The 24,424-nt window shown below is 42.7% G+C and overlaps 1 protein-coding gene and 1 long non-coding RNA gene across 9 annotated transcripts in view; one reads left to right on the forward strand and one right to left on the reverse strand.

Annotated features, from left to right (window-relative positions):
- ppp1r13ba (protein phosphatase 1, regulatory subunit 13Ba) overlaps positions 1 to 24,424 on the reverse strand; it is a 32,651-nt gene that overhangs the window by 5,338 nt on the left and 2,889 nt on the right. The window contains exons 1-11 of one of the 8 annotated variants that reach the window (XM_083551028.1): positions 18,419 to 18,663; positions 15,777 to 15,924; positions 14,824 to 14,940; positions 12,234 to 12,301; positions 7,759 to 7,860; positions 4,993 to 5,164; positions 4,670 to 4,851; positions 3,982 to 4,122; positions 3,190 to 3,379; positions 2,637 to 2,738; positions 487 to 578 (exon numbers count right to left, since the gene is read on the reverse strand). In XM_083551028.1, coding sequence (XP_083407154.1) covers positions 487 to 578; positions 2,637 to 2,738; positions 3,190 to 3,379; positions 3,982 to 4,122; positions 4,670 to 4,851; positions 4,993 to 5,164; positions 7,759 to 7,860; positions 12,234 to 12,301; positions 14,824 to 14,940; positions 15,777 to 15,924; positions 18,419 to 18,580 — 1,476 coding nt within the window. In that variant the 5' untranslated portion in view covers positions 18,581 to 18,663. Of the gene's footprint in view, positions 1 to 486; positions 579 to 2,636; positions 2,739 to 3,189; positions 3,380 to 3,981; positions 4,123 to 4,669; positions 4,852 to 4,992; positions 5,165 to 6,029; positions 6,171 to 7,758; positions 7,861 to 9,689; positions 10,078 to 12,233; positions 12,302 to 14,823; positions 14,941 to 15,776; positions 15,925 to 18,418; positions 18,664 to 24,424 lie in introns of those variants that run through there. The other 7 variants (XM_083551030.1, XM_083551029.1, XM_083551031.1 and 4 more) reach the window with 7 other exon arrangements.
- On the forward strand, positions 15,815 to 17,660 carry LOC310731494. The gene is made up of 2 exons (XR_014535227.1): positions 15,815 to 15,948; positions 17,392 to 17,660. It is a non-coding gene; the product is annotated as an uncharacterized lncRNA (long non-coding RNA).

A 24,424-nucleotide genomic window follows, 5' to 3' on the forward strand; every position in this document is an offset into this window, starting at 1 on the left:
ATACACATCGCCCCCAGAGGCAGCTAAGAAAACTGCACCCCTTAATCAAAAAATTTCAAAATGTATAAAAAATAAACGAATAACAATAAATAATACTAAAAACAAATGACAAATAAATTAAAAAAAAAATAGAGTTAATGGTGAGTTAAAAAATTCATAGTAATCATAAGTAATATTAAACTAAAAAAAGTTTGCAAATAATATTAAATAAGTACATTATAACCAAATAATTAATTAATGAATTTAATTATTAATTAAATAAATGATGTAAAGATTGTGATTGAAGAGGGAAAGTGTGGAAACGTCCCAACATCCGTTCTTAAGGCTAAAAAAAAAAATCCAACTGCTCTACATTCTTATAATATTTTATTTGATATCCTTTGTTATAAAATACACTTTGAGCTACAGATTATGAACATACAGTATATATCTAGAAGGAGATAAAGGTAACTGGGTGTCATACAAACATGAGATTCGACGCCTCACCTTTTCACCGGCAGCCATTTTGCCCGGGATCTTGCTCGTGTCTTTCCAGTCCGGGGCTTTGAGAGAGTCCATGTTCCAATTTGCATCGTTTGCTGTAATGTAGGATGGAGAAAGACACAAAGAATGAGGTATAAACAAAGACGGAAAAAAATTTCAGAGACATAACACACCTAAGACTAAACACTCCACGCTTAAGACTCCACTAATCACAGCTTGGCGTGAAGTGTATTTGTGGAGCGTCCTCTTCTCAGATCAGACTAAAGAGATTATGAAGTGTGTGTGTGTGTGTGTGTGTGTGTGTGTGTGTGTGTGTGTGTGTGTGTGTGTGTGTGTGTGTGTGTGTGTGTGTGTGTGTACCAAGAGCAACACTTTCTCATTGACCTGGGTCATCTATATTTTGGACCTGAGCATCATCTCCATGATGCAAAATAATATTCAAAACAGTTTGTCTCTTACAGACGATGTAATGCTGGATACCAGTGTTAAATATTTAAAGCCAAGAACAGAAAAAGGTGTGTGTAGACCGTGACTTCCAGGAGGCTGCTGTAGGCTTAATTCAATGATGTAATGTCTTAAAACTTGCTCAGGGCTTCCCACAAAAATAAATAGTTACATAACACAAGCTGCAGCTTTCGTTGAATTCACCAATCTTCTGAACTCCTATAAAGATTGGTGTTTTGGTTTTTTTGTTTGTCTTTAGACTGTGTGCACTTCCTCTATGCCAAATAATACAATCGACCCCAACCATTACACATTCACACCAAGAACCAAAGAACGAATCTGAGGACAACAATCTTCTTCTACAGACAACCTGAGGACCACAAGCTTCTTCTCTAAGCGGTATGAGGACCACAAGCCTATTCTACAACAGATCTAAGAACCACAATCCTCTTCTACGGACAACCTGAGGACCACAAGATCCTTCTACAGACAATCTGAGGACCACAGGCTATTTCTACAACCAATCTGAGGATCGTCTTTCACAGTCAATCCACAGTCAAATACTCATCTGTGTCTTTTATCCTTTAGTCGATTCTCATGATGATACAGAAAAACCTTCTTCTCTGCTTTCTCACTTCTTTAAAAAGTAGGCCACTCTGTTCTTATCATGATATTTTAAACCCGGCACTGTAACTTGTCCTTGTGCAGGTGTACAGTTTCCAGAGAAATAGCACGTCTCATGACAGATTTTCTTCATATGCAGAGCTTCTGAGCATGTAGAAGATGAAACAATGTAGTAGTGGCTGTTGTTTCTTCGGGAGGTTGAAAGTCAGCATGATGTTTTTTAAATATCTTCTAATATATATGCAAAGTCGAGTTATAGTCCAAGTGCATTTGCTAGAAAAGTCCACAATCATTAAAACAGGAACCACATTTGTCTGAAACGTCTTGTTTTTCTAGATTCTTTGGGTCTCTTTCTGCCACATCGTCTACCCACGACATCTATTTATATTCCCACATAGCTAAAATTCTCATGCCTGCAACATCCCTTGTCTGTCTGAAACCTTCCCTCTCTCTGAATGCTATAATCCTACAAACTTCTTTTTTCACCAACCTGAGGACCACAAGCTTCATCTACAACCAGTATAAGGATCAAAGGCTTTTTCTACAGCCAATCTGAGAACCACAATCTTCTTCTTCAGCCAACCTGAGACGGACAAGCTCCTTCTTCAACCAATCTGAAAACCTCAGGCTCTTTCTACAACCAATCTGAGGACCATGATCTTTTTTCACAGCCAATCTGAGGACCACAAGATTCTTATACGACCAGTATGAGGACCACAAGCCTTTTCTACAATGGCTCTGCGAACCACAGGCTCTTCTTACTGCCAGTCTGAGAACCACAATCTTCCACAAGCTCTATCTACAACCAGTACGAGGACCACAGTTTCCTTTTACAGCCAAGAGGACCAGAAGCTTTAGAGCCTTTGTCATATTAATGAAAAAATAATAAATTTAATAGAGGAAGAATAAAGAAATCTAACAGAATAAGTACCCCAGATGAGTACAGGAACATCTTCAAGATTGCTCACTTAGACCTGTTGCCCCACTGTATTTCATTTGGTGTTCAATTTTATTTCTATTTTTAAAGTTTAGTGTAAAACTAAAAATTCCCATCGTTTCACTGACTTCCACAGCTGTAAACTCACGGGCGGGATGGTCTCTGGGGTCAAGGGTCACCTCACGGTTCAATACGATGTCTAGGTCTGAGACCTTCCACGGTATTGAAGGCTTCCTCACTCTATCGTCATCTGAGGTGGTGCACATACAATGATCCAACCGAACAAAAACCCCACATACACACACACATTGACGACGGACAGAGGAAACAAATACAGGGAGTAGAAGGAAAGACACGACGGGATACAAAAGAAAATATGGGTTAGACAGAAAATAAGGTAAAAAAAAAGGATAAAATCAAGCATGAATTTAAGTGTGAGTAAAGTGTCCAGGTGAGTGTGGAGGAGAGGATGGACTGGAAATTTGCGTCCTGATGTTTAAATAGGGAAAGATAAAAAGGGTGAGGGTTACAAAGGTATTACTGTATGTAAGGAAGTAAATAAATCCCCATAACTCCCAATCTGACTAAGAGTTTGCTCCACCTTCACGTCAGTGATGTTTCTGAGAACTTGCATGACTTGATTGTTTTCATAGGAACTGTCCAGATATCAGTGCTGAAATGTTCACAGAATGAGATCTCACCTGATCGGGATCGAGTGTGGATGATTTGGGCAGGAAGTGGGTGTGGTTTAAGCGTGTCTGGGGTCAAAGGGTAGCCTCCGTCCTGTCTCCCGGTCACAGTGGGAACCTGGATGTAGGGAAATACGGCGGCAATGCGACCAGAGGTGATGGGAACTGACTGAGGGGATGAGGGAGCGCTCATCCGTCCCAACTGGAAAGGAGAGAGCGAGAGAGCAGAATAAATAAAATTCGCTTCAGTAGTAAGTGTATTTATTTATTATTATTCATTATTCAGTATATTTATTTATGAATAAATTATTATCATTACTATGTTTTTTTGGGGGGTGGAATCCCCAAAAAAATTATAAAAGTATAAAAAGACCCTGCATACTAAGACTGTGTGTGTGTGTGTGTGTGTGTGTGTGTGTGTGTGTGTGTGTGTGTGTGTGTGTGTGTGTATATATATATGTGTGAGTGAGAAAATCTTATTTTATTTCCACACCCTAGTAAAGAATCTAAAATCATCCAAGACCTCTGACACACCCTAAACAGGATAGCTGCTCTTCTCCATGTGTGTGTGTGTGTGTGTGTGTGTGTGTGTGTGTGTGTGTGTGTGTGTGTGTGTGTGTGTGTAACAGTATCAGGGACAGAATGTAAAACTTATATTACATTTTTGGCGTTTTTCCTGATGTAAGGAATCAATTATAGTATGCAAATGTGTGTGTGTGTGCGTGTGCGTGCATGTGCATGTGAATGAGCGTGCGTGCGTGCGTGTGTGTGGGCGTTTTTATCACACTGCACTGTAACACACACCTCAGCTTTCTTTCTGTGAAGGCGGTCTCTCAGCTCCTCGATGCGTCGGTCCATCATGCTCACCTCCAGGTTGCGTTTGTTTAGCATGTCTTTGTGCTGCTGGAGTTTACTAATCTGCTCCTGATTCAGCTTGTTTCTCATCTGAGGAGCCAGGTCAATCAGCACACACACACACACACACACACAAAGTGCTGTAGAAGATTTGCACATGTTTGCTAATACATTAGCATGCTTGTTAATGACTGACTGAAAGTGTTCAGGATTAGCGAACACAAACACACAATCCACAGAACACACACCACTGCACTTCTGTTGGACTGAATGATCCACGTGGAAATTCATACACGTTATATCTGATCAATGATCTGATGCGTAAAACAACTATGAATTGATAAAGTGTCATGTGATATTGTACAGCAGCCACGCCCCCTTTACTGGGACAAATGGACACTGAGGCCACACCTCCTTTATTGAAAGACAGACAGGACAGAGGCCACACCTCCTTCACTGAGACAAAAAACAAAGACCACACCTTCACTCAGAAATGCATACAAGGCCACACCTCCTTCATTAAGACAGACACACTAATTGCGTGTGTGTGTGTGTGTGTGTGTGTGTGTGTGTGTGTGTGTGTTTGTGTGTGTGTGTGTGTGTGTGTGTGTGTGTGTGTGTGAGAGAGAGAGAGAACCTGCAGCTCCTGGTAGAGTTTGTGGAGCTCCAGTGCATTGCCCCCTGCAAGCTGTGACTCTGTAATGCGTTTGTTCCTCAGTTCCTCTAGCTGCTGTGTGAGCTGCTCCACCTTCATCACAGCCTGCTGCAGCTCCACCTGCTTTTCCTGAAACAAATTGCTTACATGCTCGATCTCTGCAGCTACACATACACACACACACACACACACACACACACACACACACACACACACACAGAGAAAAGAAAGTCTCAGTGTTCTTTCCAGCGTTCAGCTGCAGTGTGAGGATTTGGTGTGTGTGTAATGAAGTGAGGGGATCATACACAGGTTCCCATTGATCAGTTTGCTGTAGTCCACTTGCCCTCTCATGGCACGGATCTTTTTTAGCTTGGCCTCCTGACTCTCAACTCTTTCTCTCAGCCTCTGCAGTTTCTCGGTTTCAGGCGTTGCCGGACCCTGATGATCCTGCTGTTTCAGATAGCGCAAACGCTGCTCCTGTACAAACACACACACACACACACACACACACACACACACACAAACATTTCAGACCTGGATCCTAGAACGGTATAGATCTCCTTCAAAACCACATTATGTCCAGTTAACTTAAAAAGGCGTGGCCTTTGAGTATGATCGAACCTATGAAGGGGCGTGGCCTTTTTGTCATTCACAATAAAGGAAGCACATAATGAAAAACAGATAAATGTGTGTGTGTGTGTGTGTGTGTGTGTGTGTGTGTGTGTGTGTGTGTGTGTGTGTGTGTGTGTGTGTGTTTGTAATGGAGAGAGAATGGAATGTTTTTGCTGACTCACAGACTCTCTTTCTTTAAAATAAACTGACGCAAACCAATCACACACACACACACACACACACACACACACACACATTAGAGAATTAACAGGGCCATTTATTACCATAGGGTCGCTACTGCAGCTCTCACAATAAACACAGACGCTAATGCAGCAATGCACACACACACACACACACACACTACTAGGCATTAAAACACTACAACCGTTTTTTGCCATCTTTCAGGATAAAACCACTACAGTCAGTAGCTGCATTAAACATCTGGAATTCTAGTATTTTTTATTATTATTTTGTATCACATGATGCAGGATTTAGATGATTTTTGTCCCATTCAAATGTACAGGAATTTATTTTAAATGGACAAAAAAGTGTCTATACCATGTAGTTCCAAGCCACTAAAATGATCACGTCTCATTAGTTATTGTCAAAATCGAATGTTTAATGTTAAACCTGCAACTGGATCTGTTAAAAAAAAATGACTTAATTAATAGCAGTATAACACCACGCTGTGTAAGCTAACCTTAAACCATAAATACTCATGTTTATTTACCTGATGGTCGATCAATTCTTTAAAGCGTAAACAAATGGTTTCCATGAGTGTTCTCGAGACTGACTGGTGGAGCTCCTCGAGGAATCAAACTTCTATGATCTCCACCTCCTTCTCCTCCTACTTTCCTCAAACTTCAGGACATTACATTCACACACTTTTCATCCTGGCAGCTGCAGCTTTGTGCTGATATCATTTCCTGTAGCTATTGAGTGAGTCCCTTCCTGTTGTTGTTTGAGATTTGGAGCTCTACATGAATCTCATCACACACACACACACACACACACACACACACACACACACACACACACTGACCTAAATCCTGCATGTACAGTGCACTTGCACGCTAACGTCAGCGTCCACTCATGACACGTGTCAGAGTGACATACTGGGGAAAAGAAAACTCTCGAATCATCTTCGAAACACACTTTTTCTACCATTAAAAAACATTTTCTTCAGCTTTTCAAATCCATTTATTAAAACTGCATTGAGGAAATTCCTCGTGACATCAGAATTGAATGGTGTTTCAATGCCGCACCATTAATTAGATCATTATAAAGCGAATATATTTAATTTCCATGTGGATCTTTATGTTTTTATTTGTTACAGATGAGATCTTAAGATGGTTGGAAAGAGAAAAGTGAGAGAAATTGAGTGTGAAAGTGCGTGAAAATGTCTCTCTGTCTATTTCTGACCAAACATATTCATCATTATGGTTCAATTCTAAAAGTCAGGGATATTTATACTAAAAATAGAAAAAATGCCTACTCTAAAAATAAAAGGCCCAAATATTGACGCTTGACAACCATGCCGAGCAGAAAAGCACCTCAAAATGGACAACATGTCAAACATGGACTACAAATAGCAGAAAATCATACCAGGTTCTGGTCCGGTGAGTGATTCTGGAACTACAGTGGATTAAGGTTCACCAAAACCAGAAAGCTGAAGATTGAAAACATTTCCTGGCCTGATTCGTCAGATTTTGGCCATGTCAGCTTAAATCCGTGCATCGTGTCTGCCTTCAGGCCGCCGCTGCTGATGGTGTAACGGTGTGAGTAATATTTTTTACCGATTGAACAGCGTTGAAATGCCACAGCCTGCCTGAGTATTGCCTCGAACTATCTTGATAACCTCAAGCATGATAATGTCACGATGACCTCTCATGCCTCATGACGTTTAAGAGCAGATCTGCAGTATGAATGTGTAGCTGACAAATCTGCAGTAAATATCTCATGTCAGTGTTAGACCAGGAACTCAACAATATGCTTCCAAAAGCTTGTGGAATTCATTCCACTCTTACAGAAATGTTTTCCACCCACATGCTTGTTGGAGGAATCTCGATCTGAAGACAGCTGAGACAGCGTGCAAGGATCACGTGTCCGGGTGTGCACATGTCCAAATTCCCATGTGTGCATGTCTGTCTGATTTAAACATGGCTTCTTTTAACACACACACACACACACACACACACACACACACACACACACACACACACACACACACACACACACACACGGTTTAATAGAGCTACTCTTAAACTTCCACTTTATTACTCACCTTCCCATTTACTCTATTCAGCTTTACTCGATTACAGTAACACTGTGTGTAACTGAGGATGTGTGGCCTCACTGCCAGCTCATAAACACACACACACACACAAAGCAAAATAATGTTCAGGTGTGTGTAAGTCAGACAGGATAGAAGCAGCAGTGTGTAGTGTAAAGGTGTTTACCTTTGCCATGAGCATCTGTTGCTGAGCTTCGATTTGCTGCTGCTGACGAATGGCCATTTCCTGAAGCTCAGACAAAGTCAATTCTACACGGGGAGTCCCCATCTGCACACACACACACACACACACACACACACACACATGCAAAATGTAACTGCATGTAAAATATTTTCTTTCAAAAGGTAAGATGCCAAATCTGAGGTATGTATTACAACCTAAAACCAATTCTCGAGTTGCTGCCATTCTTTAAATTAAAAAAAATTAAAAATGATAATCAGTAATATTTAATAAGCAGCTTGTACATGATGTGCACTGCCCTGGAGGCTCCTCACTAAGTGCACTAAGAATAAAATCACTACAATATTCATTGCATCTGTCAGGTGAGTCGCTGCTGCTGCTGCTGCACTGCAGTGCAGATGTGAGCGTAAAATATCGAAGCAAAGGCCAGAAAAAACAGAGAGCATTACAGGAAAAGCCTGGAGAGAGGAACAGGAAGTCCTGCGTCCACTTATACACACACCAACACACATTAAATCATAATCAGAAGTGAAATTACAGTCCTGTACTTCCGCAGTCCGGGTCACTGTGGCGCATTTAACACTTGTTGGCTTCATCCCAATTCTCCGAAACGCCTCAGTGAACACTTGCCTCATTTCCTCAATGATAAATCGGAATCTTGCGCCGCAAATCTGAGTCAGGACTTCAGCAGAAACCGCAGTAACCACCTTTTAGAGCCAACACGCCAACCATTAGCGTTTATACGCAGTGCTGCTAACTGGATTACATTCATTCATATCTCTCATTTTGATCTGTGCATTTTTAACGACTTGATGTATAAAAAATGATGAATTCCTTTAAAAATATTATAGTGGATGTTCAAATAAAAGAACATATTGGGTGCTAACTAGCAAAGAAACTCTCCAAACAAATTAAAATTAATCTAGTAAACCAAGCTTAGCCAAGTTTAGCCAGTAAACCATTTCCTAGCGCAGGAGAGTTTAACTAGTAATTTAGTGCTAACGAGCAACTGATATCTTTTCTAGCTAATAAAGTAAATGAACTCTAACTTTGCAAACTTATAGTGAGTTAATACTAACTGGCAAAAGATTAGGCAGATTACTACCCTTCCATCACCCCCTCTATCCACACATTCCTCTATTCATATATTTATTCCTTTATCATTCATACACTCCCATCTTTAATCATTAATCCCATCTTTGTTCCATCCATCCTCCATTCAATCCCCACATCCACCCATTTGACTAGCTTTTTTTCCTTTCATCTATCTATCCATCAAACCACTCTTCTATACATCTACTTCATGCAAGTGCCCTTTTATTGTCTATGTATTCCCCCTCACTCAATCACTCAAACATTCATCTACTACACTATCCATCCATCCACTCCTATTTGTTCACTTATTGACCAGTTACACCAGTTACTCCCATCCTTATCTCTATTCCATCCATTCATCTCTCTGTTCACCCACACATTCATCACCCAGCATTCATTCTGTCCATCTATCCATCCATTTCTCACTACACCTGTCCACCATCCTCCCAGCCACACAACTAGTTATCATCAGTCCATCTTTTTAGCCATCTTTTCACCCAATAATCCTTTCATCAATCCATCCATCTGTCTGTCCAACAACACAGTTCTGAAGTCAGAATAACAGAATGTCTGTCTGTCTGTCTGTCTGTCTGTCTGTCTGTCTGTCTGTCTGTCTATCTATCTATCTATCTACAAGAGCCATTCAGAAAGAGCTCTTAGTGAATCATTTATTACTACATCACCAACCAAAAGAAGATCTGATTCCAAACTCTGAAGCACACCTACACACACACACACACACACACACACACACACACACACACACACACACACACACACACACACACACTATTCAATTAGGATCCCTGCAGGGTTTTTACCTGGGCAGAGTCCCAGCTTATCAGGCACGATCGCACCTCAATTTTACTGCATTGTCCTTCAGCTGTAAATTCCTGCACGGCTTCGATATGCTTCCACTCCATCCTGACTGCCTCACAGGTAAGTCTTATCCCGTTTCAGCTGTGTGTGTGTGTGTGTGTGTGTGTGTGTGTGTGTGTGTGTGTGTGTGTGTGTGTGTGTGTGTCCTGCAGTCCAGCGTAGAATCAATTTGAGTTGCACTCACACTCTAACGCTGTCACGTCACTGCCTTTTAATGAGGACTGAAAACACGACTCCTTTATCAGATAAACACTTCCACTGCGCAAGTTTTCCCCTCTCAGAGCACATCTGACCCGCAAGCACTTCTCTCCCTCATACACTCTCTCTCCTCACCCACACACATAAACACACACACACTCTGTTCTCTGCAGCAGCACCCCCCCCCCATGCTGCACCACAGCGCCACAGCTGTCTCGCACTTAAAGGTGAAGCTTTATCACGTCACATGCGTCTATCAGAGTCTCCACACAAGCAAAAGGATTTGATTACACCATCTCTTATCGAGCAGGAGTCTCCGAAAATGGGTCAACATCTGGGGCACAGAAAGATGTTGTGAGATCTGCTACCTGATCCAACTAACGTATTTTTTTGCCATGTACAAATCCATTAATCAGCATCGGAAATTAAATGTCAGTGTCCTCCAGTTGAAAGGCCGTTATGCAGCAATTTCCAAACTCCTTATTCTGAACCAGGAACTGTGAGTTCGTATCCCCATTAGACAGATCTCAAGCAATGTGAAAATCTGAAGATGAAATGTGAAGGTGGTGAGATGCTTTAGAAATAATATATGAATTATATCAAATGTAGATCTTGGAGAGTGTTTGTCGAGATTTGTGCTACAGGGGTGTTAGTAAAGTCAGGTAGTGATGCAGGTGAGAAGGTGAGGAGGTTCTTGTGGTGCAGTCAGTTTTCACATCAGATCTTCCACTCAAAACCTTACGAAGCAGATCTTAATGGAGCGGGCTTTGTGTACAGGGGCATTGTCATGCTGGAACTGTGTTTGGTCTCCTAGTTTAAGTGAAGGGAAAATTTCATGCTACTGTACCCAAAGACGTCGTATAAAACAGTTTGGGGAAGAACCACATATGGCTGTAAATAACAGGTGAGATAGAATAAATTTCAATGCTTATTGTATAGTTATATTTATTGTTACATTAACCAAATTTGTTCCTGTTCTCACTTATGTTATAGCAGCTGTAAATGGCCGTTCCCTCACTAGCTTTGCTTAATTCTCTGTCTGATCATGAGACAAGCAATAAAAATGCTGCTCTTCATGTAAAGAGAAATTATATAGCACAAACAAAGAGTTACAAAGAGCTCACACTGGAGTCTTCCTCTATAAATGTACAAAAAAAAATTCTGTAAATGAGCTGTTTAAATAGAAACAATAATGTTTCCCTCAGGCATGGGGTTTTGGAGGCAACACTCATGAAACCTCAGACAAACAAATAAACATTTACAACTGTTATTCAGAGTTAAATTTCACTGGCTAATTTTAATCAACCCACGTTACGTATTTTATATCATAGCACAGAACAAACACCATCACCCTTGTTATTTGTTTAAAATGTTGCCTAATGAAACCCTCAAACACCCAGAACAGAATCAAACACGGTCTGTATTTTCTCCTCATGAACGCAGACATCAAATTCAGTGCTCTGTATGTAAACGTGGCCTGACCACGGGACGTGATTTATGATCCGATCGACACAGTTTATGTCCCGGAGAGAAAATAAAGACAGATCTGTGAGAGGGCTGTAAGGTGTGTGGAGGGGACGGTGGGAGGAAGTCGTTTCTCTGTCCTGCCGAGTCAATCACAGCTGTAATCATGCTGAGGTCGTTTTTTTTATTCTCGGCGTGTTTATGGCTTCCATCTGTGACGTTTTTTCCCTGCAGCTTCTCCATCATAATTCACCTGTGAGCAAACACAACACTCACTCTACTGTGTGTGTGTGTGTGTGTGTGTGTGTGTGTGTGTGTGTGTGTGTGTGTGTGTGTGTGTCTTTTAAACCATTTTAAATTTCCTTTAAGGCTCACAGAAATATTATAAAAAATGCAGCAATTAATCAAAAATTCACTTTCAGATTTTTTATCCAGCAGCAGTTTCAAACACACAAGAAGTCACATGGCTTATAAACAACTTCGGGTGGCGAATTTCATGTCCTAAACCACAGCACTTCATAATAATACAGACTAAATAATAATAAAGTATAAATAACATTACAGTCTAAACAATACTGCAGCATAAATATTAATATAACATCAGAAATATGAAATTAATGAGTCGAGTGATTAATGAATCTCATTTAACCACAACTGATTACTGCACATGGTTTCTGCTAGAAAGAAAGAAAGAAAGAAAGAAAGAAAGAAAGAAAGAAAGAAAGAAAGAAAGAAAGAAAGAAAGAAAGAAAGAAAGAAAGAAAGAAAGAAAGAAAGAAAGAAAGAAAGAAAGAAAGAGCTCAAATTGTACTGTAGGTACATACCCCATTCACACCAATTCTGTCCATCCTCCCCTTCATCTTTCTGCTCGGCTGCTCTGATGTCTTTGTCCCTGAAGGACACAAGAAAAAGAATATTCTTCATCTTCTGTTTCACTTTGGTAGAAGATCAGCAAATGAGAAAGTCTTACAAAAAAAAAAGAAAAACACACATTGAGCCATAAGTGAGAAACTGAGAGACATTGTCCTCCCTCAGCACGACCTTGTGCTTTAGCTCATGTGTGAATTTAGTGTTTTTGATCACACGAAACAGACACTGTTACTGAAAAGTTGTACTTTTTAATAAAATCTGAAACAGTAGCTTGTTGCAGTAGCTTGTTTCCACCAGAGAGGGCAACGTTCCCAAATCTTACATCTTGTAGCTTGTAGCTTAAATTTACAGAGTAATAAACACTTATTCTGAGTGTATCATCTGCATATTCACGTGGGGTTGGGGCATTGCATGTTGTGTATTTATTCTCGTATTTACCCCTCTTATTTTCAGAGGGGGGGAAAGGGGGCACCAACCATCTTACCTTCATTCCCTTGAGCAAATGTGCAGTTGCACCCCTGCTGGACGTCTAACATCATGTGACATGAATGTAAATGTGAATGTAAATGTAAATGTGTGTGTGTGTGTGTGTGTGTGTGTGTGTGTGTGTGTGTGTGTGTGTGTGTGTGTGTGTGTGCATCTGATCTACCTCAACATTATTCCTTATTAGTCAGGACCTTGTGATTAGCCATGTCACTTTCCCTTTAATACTAATCATTCTCAGTATTTTAATGAATTGATTAACAAATTAATAAATTAATTAACTAATTATTTTAATAATCCATACTAACAATCGATTCAGAGCTGCATGATGATGAGTAACAGTGTGTAATTTATTGTCATTTATCATAATATCGATATCGTTTCGTGACGTTGCTCAGCCCTAACACACACACACACACACACACACACACACACACACGAACACACACACACACACACGAACACACACACACACACACGAACACACACACACACACACACACACACACACACACAGAGAGAGCTCTCATTGAGCTTCTGAGCACACACAGAGTCTCTCTCCCTTTCATTTACTAATAACTCCATCTCTCTCATTGAGCTTCCACATGAGCTGAGAAGAAGTGAAGAGCGCGTGCTTCTCACAAGGTTTGGGTCGAGTCAGTAGTGAGAAGACAAATCACAGACACAAATGTGATTAGTAATGCAACTGAGAAAGCCACTCGTGTGTGTGTGTGTGTGTGTGTGTGTGTGTGTGTGTGTGTGTGTCTGTCTGATGTGGAAAATAGGCTTGTCTCCAAATAGGACAGAGCCATGGTCTACACACTGAGCTTAAAAAAAGATCTAGAAAGAACAAAAAAAAAAAAAAAGAAACACCACATTTTCTTCTTCATATTGTGTATTCACTGAAAATTATTCTTAGAAAATATTTTCTTAATTTTGCCAAACATGAAGATAATTAGAAGATAAAAAATTAATAAATTTATTAAAGATCAACGCAATTATCTCTCAGCATCTCACTGACTTATTATTAGTGTAACTTATTATTAGTAACTTATATGCTGTGAATATCTAATATAAAACATTTCATATATATATATATATATATATATATATATATATATATATATATATATATATATATATATATATATATCTATATATAAACACTATATGAACGGTATTGAGAAACCTGCCATTTCCAGCCATATGTGATTCTTTCAGAAAATTGAAGGCACACAGTTACAGTATACAGGAGGTCTTTAGTATGTACATTTTTCCTTCACTTGAACCAGGAGATCCAAACCTGTTCCAGCATGAAAATGCCCCTGTGCACAAAGCCAGCTCCATGAAGATCTGCTTTCCATGGGTTGAAGTGAAAGATCTCTAACCTGATTGAACACCTTTGAGATGAATGTAAACACTGACTGCACCCCAGGAACCTCCTTACCTTCTCACCTACATCACTACCTGACTTTACTCAAACCCCTGTAGCTGGATGAGCACAGATCTCCACAAACACTCTCCAAGATCTACATTTGATATAATTCAGATATTATTTCTAAAGTATCTCACCACCTTCACATTTCAACTTCAGATTTTCACATGGCTTGAGATTTGTCTGATGGAGATACGAACTCACAGTTCCCGGTTCTTGGGAATAATAAGTTCATGTTAAAAACACAGTGAAAATATTTTTGTTTCCTCCTCTGACTTTTCTCTGTTAATCGCTCAGAACATCACTTCTTCCTGCACACACAATTTATCAGCTTGTACAAACACAAATCGGTTTCTTTACTAAGGATCTTGTTAAATCAGGGTCTCTGTGGTGATGGCCAGAAGCATCTCACACACACACACACACACACACACACACACACACACACACACACACACACACACACGCGCACACACACACACACACGCGCACACACACACACGCGCGAATAGTAACACTCTCAGGAAAATGACTGTGCAAAAAGTCAGCAGATTGAATTTTTTACAAATGGGGTGTAATGTTTATCTAGAGCTTGTTTATCTTATCTGTGTGTGTGTGTTACTCACCCTTGTTGCTGCTTCTGTGCTCGTTCTCATCTCGTAGGTAAAATGTCACCTCCTGCCTCCTCTGACCGCATTTCTGCATGTATTCCAGCATCAGGTGATCTGAAGGCATCACGCTCTCTGCAGCCAGAAACATCACAACCATGTCTCATCCAGAACATCAGTCCACAACATTTAATCAGTTATCAAACACAACGCTGATTCTTGTTCATTGTAATACGCAGAATTCTCAATAATTTTTTTTTTCTTCACACATCGACTACTGTATGCTTGTCCAGGTTTCAACATCTACTTTAAACAAATGAAATTCTGCTGCTATGATTCTGATAAAGATCAGTTCTGGTGAGTGTATTTCTCCGGTTTTGGAGTTATTGCTCCCTGTCAGATTCCAGATTGATGGTAAAGTTCTTATGATGACCTACAAGGCTCTACATGGTATGGCAACTTATTACTTGACACAATTTTTTAACAGTTAAGACTCCAAAGCAGGATCTTCTGGTTTGCCTCGAGATGTAACTTTTAAAGGCGCTATATAAAATAAAGATTACTATTTTTATTACTATTATTTTTATTACTATTTTTATTATTGTTATAATTTTTTTTCCTGTTATTATTTTTATTATTACTATTTTTTTTTATATTATTATTATTATTACTGTTATTGTTATTATTATTATTACTATTATTATTGTTGTTATTATCATTATTACTGTTTATTATTATTATTTCTACTATTATTATTGTTATTATTATTATTATTATTTTTATTGTTATTGTTGTTATTATTACTATTATTATTATTATTATTATTACTGTTATTATTATTATGTAGATAAACTTATTCAGATAAAAGTTTGAAAGAATTCTATCCTAGGTCCTAAAGATCTTCTGATGATTTCAACCAGACGTGCATGAGGAAAGTGTTTGTGATTAAGAAAGCATTTTCAGTAAAAAACCTTTTCCTTTGCAAACTTGTACGAGGCGGCAGCCGCTTTCTCCAGCCTCCCTGCAGAACTCCACCACGTCTTTACACCGTGTCTCTGAAGTGATGGGAACTTCGGTCAGAACCTGCTCGCCGGAGCTCCGAAACACGGGGATGAAGATCTGTGGAAGGAAGTAAAGTGAGCGGTGAGAATCAAGAAGTCGTCATGATAATATATTCATCTGGTTTTTATATATACGCACATCTGACTAGCTTCATACAAACAACTAGAACAAACAACACGGGGAATTAGAAGAAATGTACTCATGCATGATGCTTAATATCATAAATCATTGAAGAAACAATGAAACAGATAAATATACAAGTCTGGCAATCAGACAACTATATCCTATATGACCAAAAGTATGTGCACCCCATGTATACACCGATATGTATAATGAAGGTCTTTGTACAAAGCAACGTTCCATATTGCATTCACACTGTTCCACCATGATGATGCTCCTGTGCACAAATTGAGCTAAATGAAGACAAGGTGTGTCACAGTTTGGAACCCTGATCTCCTCAACCCTGAAGAATACTATTGGAGGAACTAGAACTGGAGCCTCCTAGACATCAAGGCATCAGTACTAAAGCTCTTGTATCTGAATTAACACTAATTGCCACGGTCAGGGGTGCACATACTTTCAGTGAATAAATCTATGTGGACATATATAGATCCTGGTACAGCAATATGGAAACACAACAATTGGCAATCTGCCCAAAGCAATTTAGACTAATAGTTGTTAGGAACGGCGGTAAGTGAGGAGGTCACAAGGTTGTGATTCGGATTAGGTGACTTCCTGTTTCGCAGGTTCACAGCAGCAGGGAACAGCATGCGATGGTTTGCACGGTAGATTAACAGCCTTGTAGATATGGAGAGTAAAGAGATGTGTTTATCGCTTGTTTATCAACAATCTTATTTGCGGTACTTGAAGCACAATTCAGACGGAGTTGTTTTGTGTGAAACGCTTTTCATCGCTAATTGTTCAGGCCAAGTGTGAAAACGCATCTCACACACGTTCTGTTCGTTCCTGCTCGCTACAGAACACTGAAATATCCCGATTATAATATGCAAAGCATAATGGGGTCGTTGTAGTCTGGCTTTTTCTGCCATCTGTTTCACTGCTGCTATACATCTGATACAGTAAATCTCAAGAAGATCTGCAATTTATTGATTTTTACAGCATCTATTAAATAATATTTAACAATCTATAAAAGAGATGGTATCAAACGGTTTCCTCACTACCACCATCAAAATAGTCCTCTGAGATCAGGGTGGGTGTGAAAGTGAGATCGCATGGATTGTTCTCCGACGATCATCATGAACGAGTTGCTGAAGGGTTTTGACATTTTTTCCAGGGGTTGAGCTCATCGAAGGTCTTCCTGATCTCTCGTCGTCTTCCAGCGATGTTCTTGGAGCACACGACCCGCTCGAAACGCCTCGAAACGACTCGTACGTCAAGTCAAACATTTGCTTTTTGTTATAACTTGTTCCATTAGTAACAAAACTGAAAATGCTGCTATAATATCATCATGGTTTTATACACATTCTGCTTTTTATACAGCTTCTTTTTCTTCTTTTCCCACAGAAAGTCTAAAAACAAGCGTTTCCTGAAGACTATGAAGCCCACGCTGATAAGATCATCCAACCTGACGTTCAGGCGTGATTTAGGGCACTGAGAGGAGCTCAGGCTGCGTCACACTGACGATCTCGAATTTACACAGGAGTTACATAACAGCTCCCAAAAGAAGCGTTTTTTTTTTTTAAGATCCCCGCTGGGGTGTTTCATAGAAAGGTTTCACACACACACACACACACACACACACACACACACACACACACACGGTATAGTGCACACAATAAAGCAAACCCATTTTGAGACTTTTGTCTTTAAAGAGTCATTTGCCCTCAGGTCCATGTCATTAAAACAGAAACCCGTGAGTCCTGCATAAATTCCATTTACATGCACAAAACAGGAATAAAAACTCTTTTCTTTTTCTCAGACGTAAAGCATTGCTCCAGACGGACGAGTCCAGATTAAGATTCAGTAAGAGCTGGATTACAGGGGTGAGCGTATAATCAGATTATACGTGGATGAAAGCGAATGTGTGTGTGTGTGTGTGTGTCGAGAAAGTAAATGTTTTTGTTTAAGAAGAAAGGATGTTCATGAGAAGAGAAATTTAATCCACGCCAACTTCAAGCTCAAATGACATGGAAAGAGTTAAAGATTTAACAACTTTTTTTTGGTTTTGAGGATTTAATGTGGACTTGGCGACCGCTTTCCCCAATACATCATTTAGTTTCAGCGTCTCACTTTCAGATTATTTCATTATTAATAACACGGTAATTAAATTACACATAAAGCTCGAAACGCCACTCCAGATTTCTTAACACTCTTTCATCATAAATACCCCACATTTTCCGAATGCTCTCGCCGTTCACTTTCGGCGCCACTGTAAACAACGAGGTCAGAGAGGTCAACCTGCTAAACCCTTGCTGCTGTCAGACGAGTGCGGCTATTTTAAGTGCTAAAATCCTGACTACGTCGTCCGTCTTCACGTCGCGACTCATCTCATCTCATCTCATTTCTCCCGCCAATCCCTTCGCTCCTTCACCTTATCTGGGCCGGCCGAATCCTGTGGTTCTGTTTTGTTCTTGTTGCGTCTGTGTGCTCTGTCCGTTTTTTCCTCCTTCTTCTGGATTCTCTTCTGGAGCCACAGTCTGGACTTGGAAGCATCGACCAGGCTGCGGACCAACAAAGTCCAAAAACGCTTCATGGAGTCCTGGAAGGGAGGCAGGAGAAAAGCTGCCGTTTACCTTCGAATGTTCTGCTGTTCTGAGGGGTATCAGGGGTAGGAGGGTGACCAGGGCACATGGGAGGGGAGATTTGGAGGGGGGGAGGAGGAGTGGAGGGTGTGATGTGTGGCGTCAACATTAGGACGCCTCTCTGGTTAAGTGTGTTTGGGAGATACTGAAAGAGAAACGCAAGGTTGATTTGTGTCGTCCACATAGGAAGAAAAGAAGATTATTTGTTTTCGTGTGTGTGTGTGTGTGTGTGTGTGTGTGTATGTGTGTGTGTGTGTGTGTGTGTGTGGGTCAGAAGAGGTTTTGGAGGATTTGGACAGGGTGGTTAGGGATACATGGGGTTGTTTTGGGAATGCGTGGTGTCTAATTTACGATCCTCCCTCCGTAATGACATTCCTCCGGACCACAGGAGGTGTTAGTGACAGATAAGAGACGCCTGGTGACGGTAAACAGACCTGCTGAAGATATCAGATTCACTGATGTCTCACTTCACGATGTATTTATCAGTAAAGGGAAATGAGTGACACCATGATGACCCATGAGCAGACATGAAAGCCTGGACAAAAATGGCAGCCCTGTCTCTTCCTCTCTCTCTGTCCCACGTCCGGTCGCTCTCGTCTTTTTTCGTTCTCGTTTGACACTCAGGTTGGCTGATTCCAAAGAAGGAGGCAAGCGTGTGCCAGAACGCAAAGCCTAACTGATCGTAAATCTGAAAACACAAGCAGGCCACTGGCAGGAAGGAGCTCCGACTTCAACACACTTCATTCATCCGTTAGCTGTCTCTCTGTAAACACACACCATTTCAGTGAAAGACACAAAGGCACTAACTCGTCTTCGCTTGCCAATTGGTTTCACACCTTAATAGGTTTTTATAAAAAAAAAATTATTCCATACTTAAGAATGTGCTGATTTCAGCAACAGTGTAAAAAGATTGTCTGTGCACATTAGGTATAAACTTATAATGAACAAATCAGTTAGAAAAAATTAGTTAGAAATATTCCCCAAACCAATACTATTGTCAGGGATTCACCCTGCCACGCCCCCCTCTGTAGCTGTCAGGGATTCACCCTGCCACGCCCCCGTCTGTAGCTGTCAGAGATCCACCCTGCCACGCCCCCCTCGATAGCAGTCACGCTGCTTCCCAAGATTACCGACAGCTGTGGCTCATGAAAGATCAGACTACATAAACTCACGTTCTTGAGTCACAGGCTGTCGGTCGTTGTATTGTCATGCAGGTAAATCGCGTGGCTGCTCAAACGCCGGGATTCACCGCTGGCTATTTCTCCGAACTCCATTTCCTTATTGAAGTACTCATTGCCGAAAGCTTTACTTGCATTGGGATTAGGCGTTTGACATTCGCGCTCATAGTGGATACTTCGTTACGAGCGGATGTCTGGGTTTGCTTTTGTTTTCATTGGTGTATGAGTGTTTTGTTTTTTGCACCTCAATAAAGAACATGATTGGACTTTATCTGCTTCCGCGTCTGCAGCCTGACAGAACGACCGACCTATACCGAACGCGGATTCGCCATTCCGCGATTCCGACCGCGACGGATCGGCAGCTGAACCCGGCTTCGGATTTCCTCCGGAAGCTCAGTGCCGCTCCTCGCGGATCAGATCCACAGAAGCCGGATCATGAGAGTGCGGCTGCGCCACGCCCCTCAGAGAGCGCGAGGGGATTACCGGCTCGTTACTCAGGGAAAAAAGACGAATTAGGCGGATTTCTGCAAGGCTTCGGCGAGTATGTGGCTGTTAACATTTCCCGGTTTCCTTCCGAACGAGCCAAGATTGCCCTCTGTATTTCCCTCCTGTCTGGTGAAGTTCTTGCCAAAGCCAGCTCACTATGGAGCGCCAAAGGGGGCAAATTCGGCTCACTCGCCGAATTCAGCGGGCTGCTTCTGGGGAAGTTGGGGATAGAGGTGGTGGATCTCCACTACAGTTCCCTTGAGGAGGAAGGTGCTCCATTCCAAGGTTCTCAAGAGCACGTGGCTCCGTGCCGGATTTCCCATGAGCCTGCAGCTCAGCCCCAATGTTTTAATGAAAGGGCTGCTTCATCTCAGGGTCTCTACCAGCGTGCTGCTGTGTTCCGGGGTTCTCGTGGACGCAGCACACCATCTCCGAGCGTCGGCGAGCACACCATGCCGTCACAGAGCTTCTACAGGCGTGCCGCTGTGTTCCGGGGTTCTCGTGGACGCACCACACCATCTCCGAGCGTCGGCGAGCACACCATGCCGCCACAGAGTCTTCACGAGAGCGCCGCGCCGCCACAGAGTCTTCACGAGAGCGCCGCGCCGCCACAGAGTCTTCACGAGAGCGCCGCGCCGCCACAGAGTCTTCACGAGAGCGCCGCGCCGCCACCTCCGGTCACAGAAGGCGAAGTGACTCCTCCGAGTCCCTCTCCAGACGACACCACATCCCAGAGCCCCTTCCAAGGCGACATGCCCACGAAAAGCTCGGCTCCGCCTCAGGATCTCCAAGAGAGCTCCGCCCAGCTCCAGGTCCCTCCAGAGAGCTCCGCCCAGCTCCAGGTCCCTCCAGAGAGCTCCGCCCAGCTCCAGGTCCCTCCAGAGAGCTCCGCCCAGCTCCAGGTCCCTCCAGAGAGCTCCGCCCAGCTCCAGGTCCCTCCAGAGAGCTCCGCCCAGCTCCTGGCTCCTCCAGAGGGCACGACTCCGCTCCAGGCTCCTCCCAAGAGCTCGTCTCCGCCTCCGAGCGACCCCACGAGCTCGTCTCCGCTTCAGTGTCCCAAAGAGAGCCCCTACGCCCAGGGGTTTCCCTGTGCACTCACCCCGGCTCCAGGACTGCGAAAGGGAAGTCGAACCGCTGCCCCCGGGTTCCACCGACGGCGACGGCTCACCCCACAGTCCCGCAGAAGGCGACGGCTCGTCTCCAGCGCCCGCAGAAGGCGACGGCTCGTCTCCAGCGCCCGCAGAAGGCGACGGCTCGCCCCCGGGCTCCGCAGAAGGCGACGGCTCGCCCCCGGGCTCCGCAGAAGGCGACGGCTCGCCCCCGGGCTCCGCTGAAGGCGACGGCTCGCCCCCGGGTCCTCTTCAGGGCGAAGGATCGCATCCAGGCTTTACGCAGGGCGAAGGATCGCATCCAAGCTCCACGCAGGGCGAAGGATCGCATCCAAGCTCCACGCAGGGCGAAGGATCGCATCCAAGCTCCACAGAGGGCGACGTCTCGCCCCCAGGTCCTCTTCAGGACGACGGATCGCCCACAGGATCCCCGCATGGCGACGTCGGTCCTCCAGGTCCCTCTGACGGCGACGTCGGTCCTCCAGGTCCCTCTGACGGCGACGTCGGTCCTCCAGGTCCCTCAGAGGGTGGTACGACGTTCCTGGTCTCCGCCCGGGACGTCCTCCACTCCCCGGTTATTGTCATGGTTGGCGTCCAGTTCCGGTTCCCCGCCATGGAGATCACTCCGGCTTCAATCCCCGCCAGGGGCTTTACTCAGCCTCCCGTCAGCACCGAGGGCGTGGCTCCGTTCCGGATCCTCCTGCAAGGTGTTGTTCCATGCCGGCTCTCCGCAGAGGATGTTCACCAGGCCTCCGTTGCTCCCAGGCGTCTAAGGAGGCCTTCCTCGGAGTGCCCTGGCCCGCCTGGCATAGGTGGGTTTTGGGGCGTCAGGTGTCGCCCCTGGATGGGGGGGTACTGTCAGGGATTCACCCTGCCACGCCCCCCTCTGTAGCTGTCAGGGATTCACCCTGCCACGCCCCCGTCTGTAGCTGTCAGAGATCCACCCTGCCACGCCCCCCTCGATAGCAGTCACGCTGCTTCCCAAGATTACCGACAGCTGTGGCTCATGAAAGATCAGACTACATAAACTCACGTTCTTGAGTCACAGGCTGTCGGTCGTTGTATTGTCATGCAGGTAAATCGCGTGGCTGCTCAAACGCCGGGATTCACCGCTGGCTATTTCTCCGAACTCCATTTCCTTATTGAAGTACTCATTGCCGAAAGCTTTACTTGCATTGGGATTAGGCGTTTGACATTCGCGCTCATAGTGGATACTTCGTTACGAGCGGATGTCTGGGTTTGCTTTTGTTTTCATTGGTGTATGAGTGTTTTGTTTTTTGCACCTCAATAAAGAACATGATTGGACTTTATCTGCTTCCGCGTCTGCAGCCTGACAACTATAGTGTGTGTATGTGGGGGTTTTGTGGGCCTCAGGGGGTCTGATGTTCCTTCACTTTTTACATTTATGGCATTTAGCAGATGCACTTGTCCATAAATTGAACTCATTCGTAGAACTGAGCAGCTACAGGATTAAAGGACCTGCTCAGAGGCCCAGGAGCTTGAAACTCATGACCTTCTAATGAAGTTCAATGCTTTAACCATGAAACCACCACCTTCCCAGTTCTCCACTAAAAACATTAAACTAACAAGTTACAAGCTCTTAATAAATGTGAATAGAGAAAATTACAATTTAAACTAAAGCATGGAAGGAAGAAGTAGAGATTTTGGAGAGTTTCTGGTCAAGTTTCCTCAATTCAGAAACTCCTTAAAGACCAGAAAAATGGAGCGCAAACATCCTTCAGGAAAGATCGTGTCTAAGAATCATGAAAGCCAAAAAATTTTTTTTATTTCTTTCTCACAGACTTTTAAGAAAAAGAATTCTGAATCCGATCATGCGACATTTGTTCCTAAAATCTGCTCCCGACCCGAAAACACAGTAAATAGTCACCTGATTTACTGCTAACGTCTTTTCGTGTTGAACTTTCAGAGCGGTGTCCATGGTAACAACCGGCTCCGGGGAAACATGCATGTTTTCCTTTTCGAACAAAGTAGTGAAGTGTGATGAACTGCAGTAAACAGCACCCTTCATCTTCTTACCTTTTAACACTGCTGACAGATTCCTTTTTCCTGGATGGAAAGAGAAGGAGGGACTTTACTCAGATGGACAAGGCAGGAAGGCAGCGTTTAGAGGTTGTTGATAGTGATAGAGGGTTGATAAAGGATCATCAGCTGATAAGGTTCCTCGACAGTTCTTCAAATTGATCATCAGTCTGAGTTTGCTAAAGTGGTAGAAGTTGTAAGAATTCCCTCAAAACACATCCTGAGGAACCAGTTTCACGAGGTTTCAGAACTTCTTGAGGATTCAGGTGTTGTTTTCGAACAAAAGAAGAAGATGGGCAAATGCATGGTGAACAACATGGTGAACGTTTATAAAGTAACCTGCTGAAACATGAAATTTTACAATAAAAATCTCTCACATACCAAATTTAATTATTCTGTTTTTTCCAGGACTTTCACACGTATGTGTTCTTACACTCTTAATAAGGACTACATAGAAGCCTGTACAAGAACTGTAGTGGAACTCAGCCACCTCCAGAGGAACATAGTAGCACTCAGCACACAAATACCTCACCAGGTTTAGTGATTTCACACACAAACACCAAACCGCACTGCAAACAAAGTGTACAGCCTTCCTCAGGCATCTCCACCATCCATACAATGTTTCTCCAAACTGTAGCTTGTGCTCAGGTCCTGGAATTACATTCGTTTCTGCTTATTGAGTTCAGAGGACATGAGGAACTGAAAGTTTTGACCAAAGACAATGAAATCCAGCAGATAGAAGGTCATAACCTGAACTCAGTAGGTAAATATGATCAATTAAACCCTAAAGGTAGAAGATCATAAACAAACTGGTTAGAAGATCATAAAACCAACATGTAGGAAAAAAAACAGCAGGTAGAAAATAAAAACAAACCAGGTACAAGATCATAAAGCCAGCAAGTAGAAGAAACTCACCAGGGACATCAAAAAACCCTCCATGTAGAAGATCCTAAACTCTATATGTAGAAGTTTTAAAACCCAA

Source organism: Silurus aristotelis (genome assembly GCF_946808225.1).
Source record: "Silurus aristotelis genome assembly, chromosome: 9".
NCBI lineage: Eukaryota > Metazoa > Chordata > Actinopteri > Siluriformes > Siluridae > Silurus > Silurus aristotelis.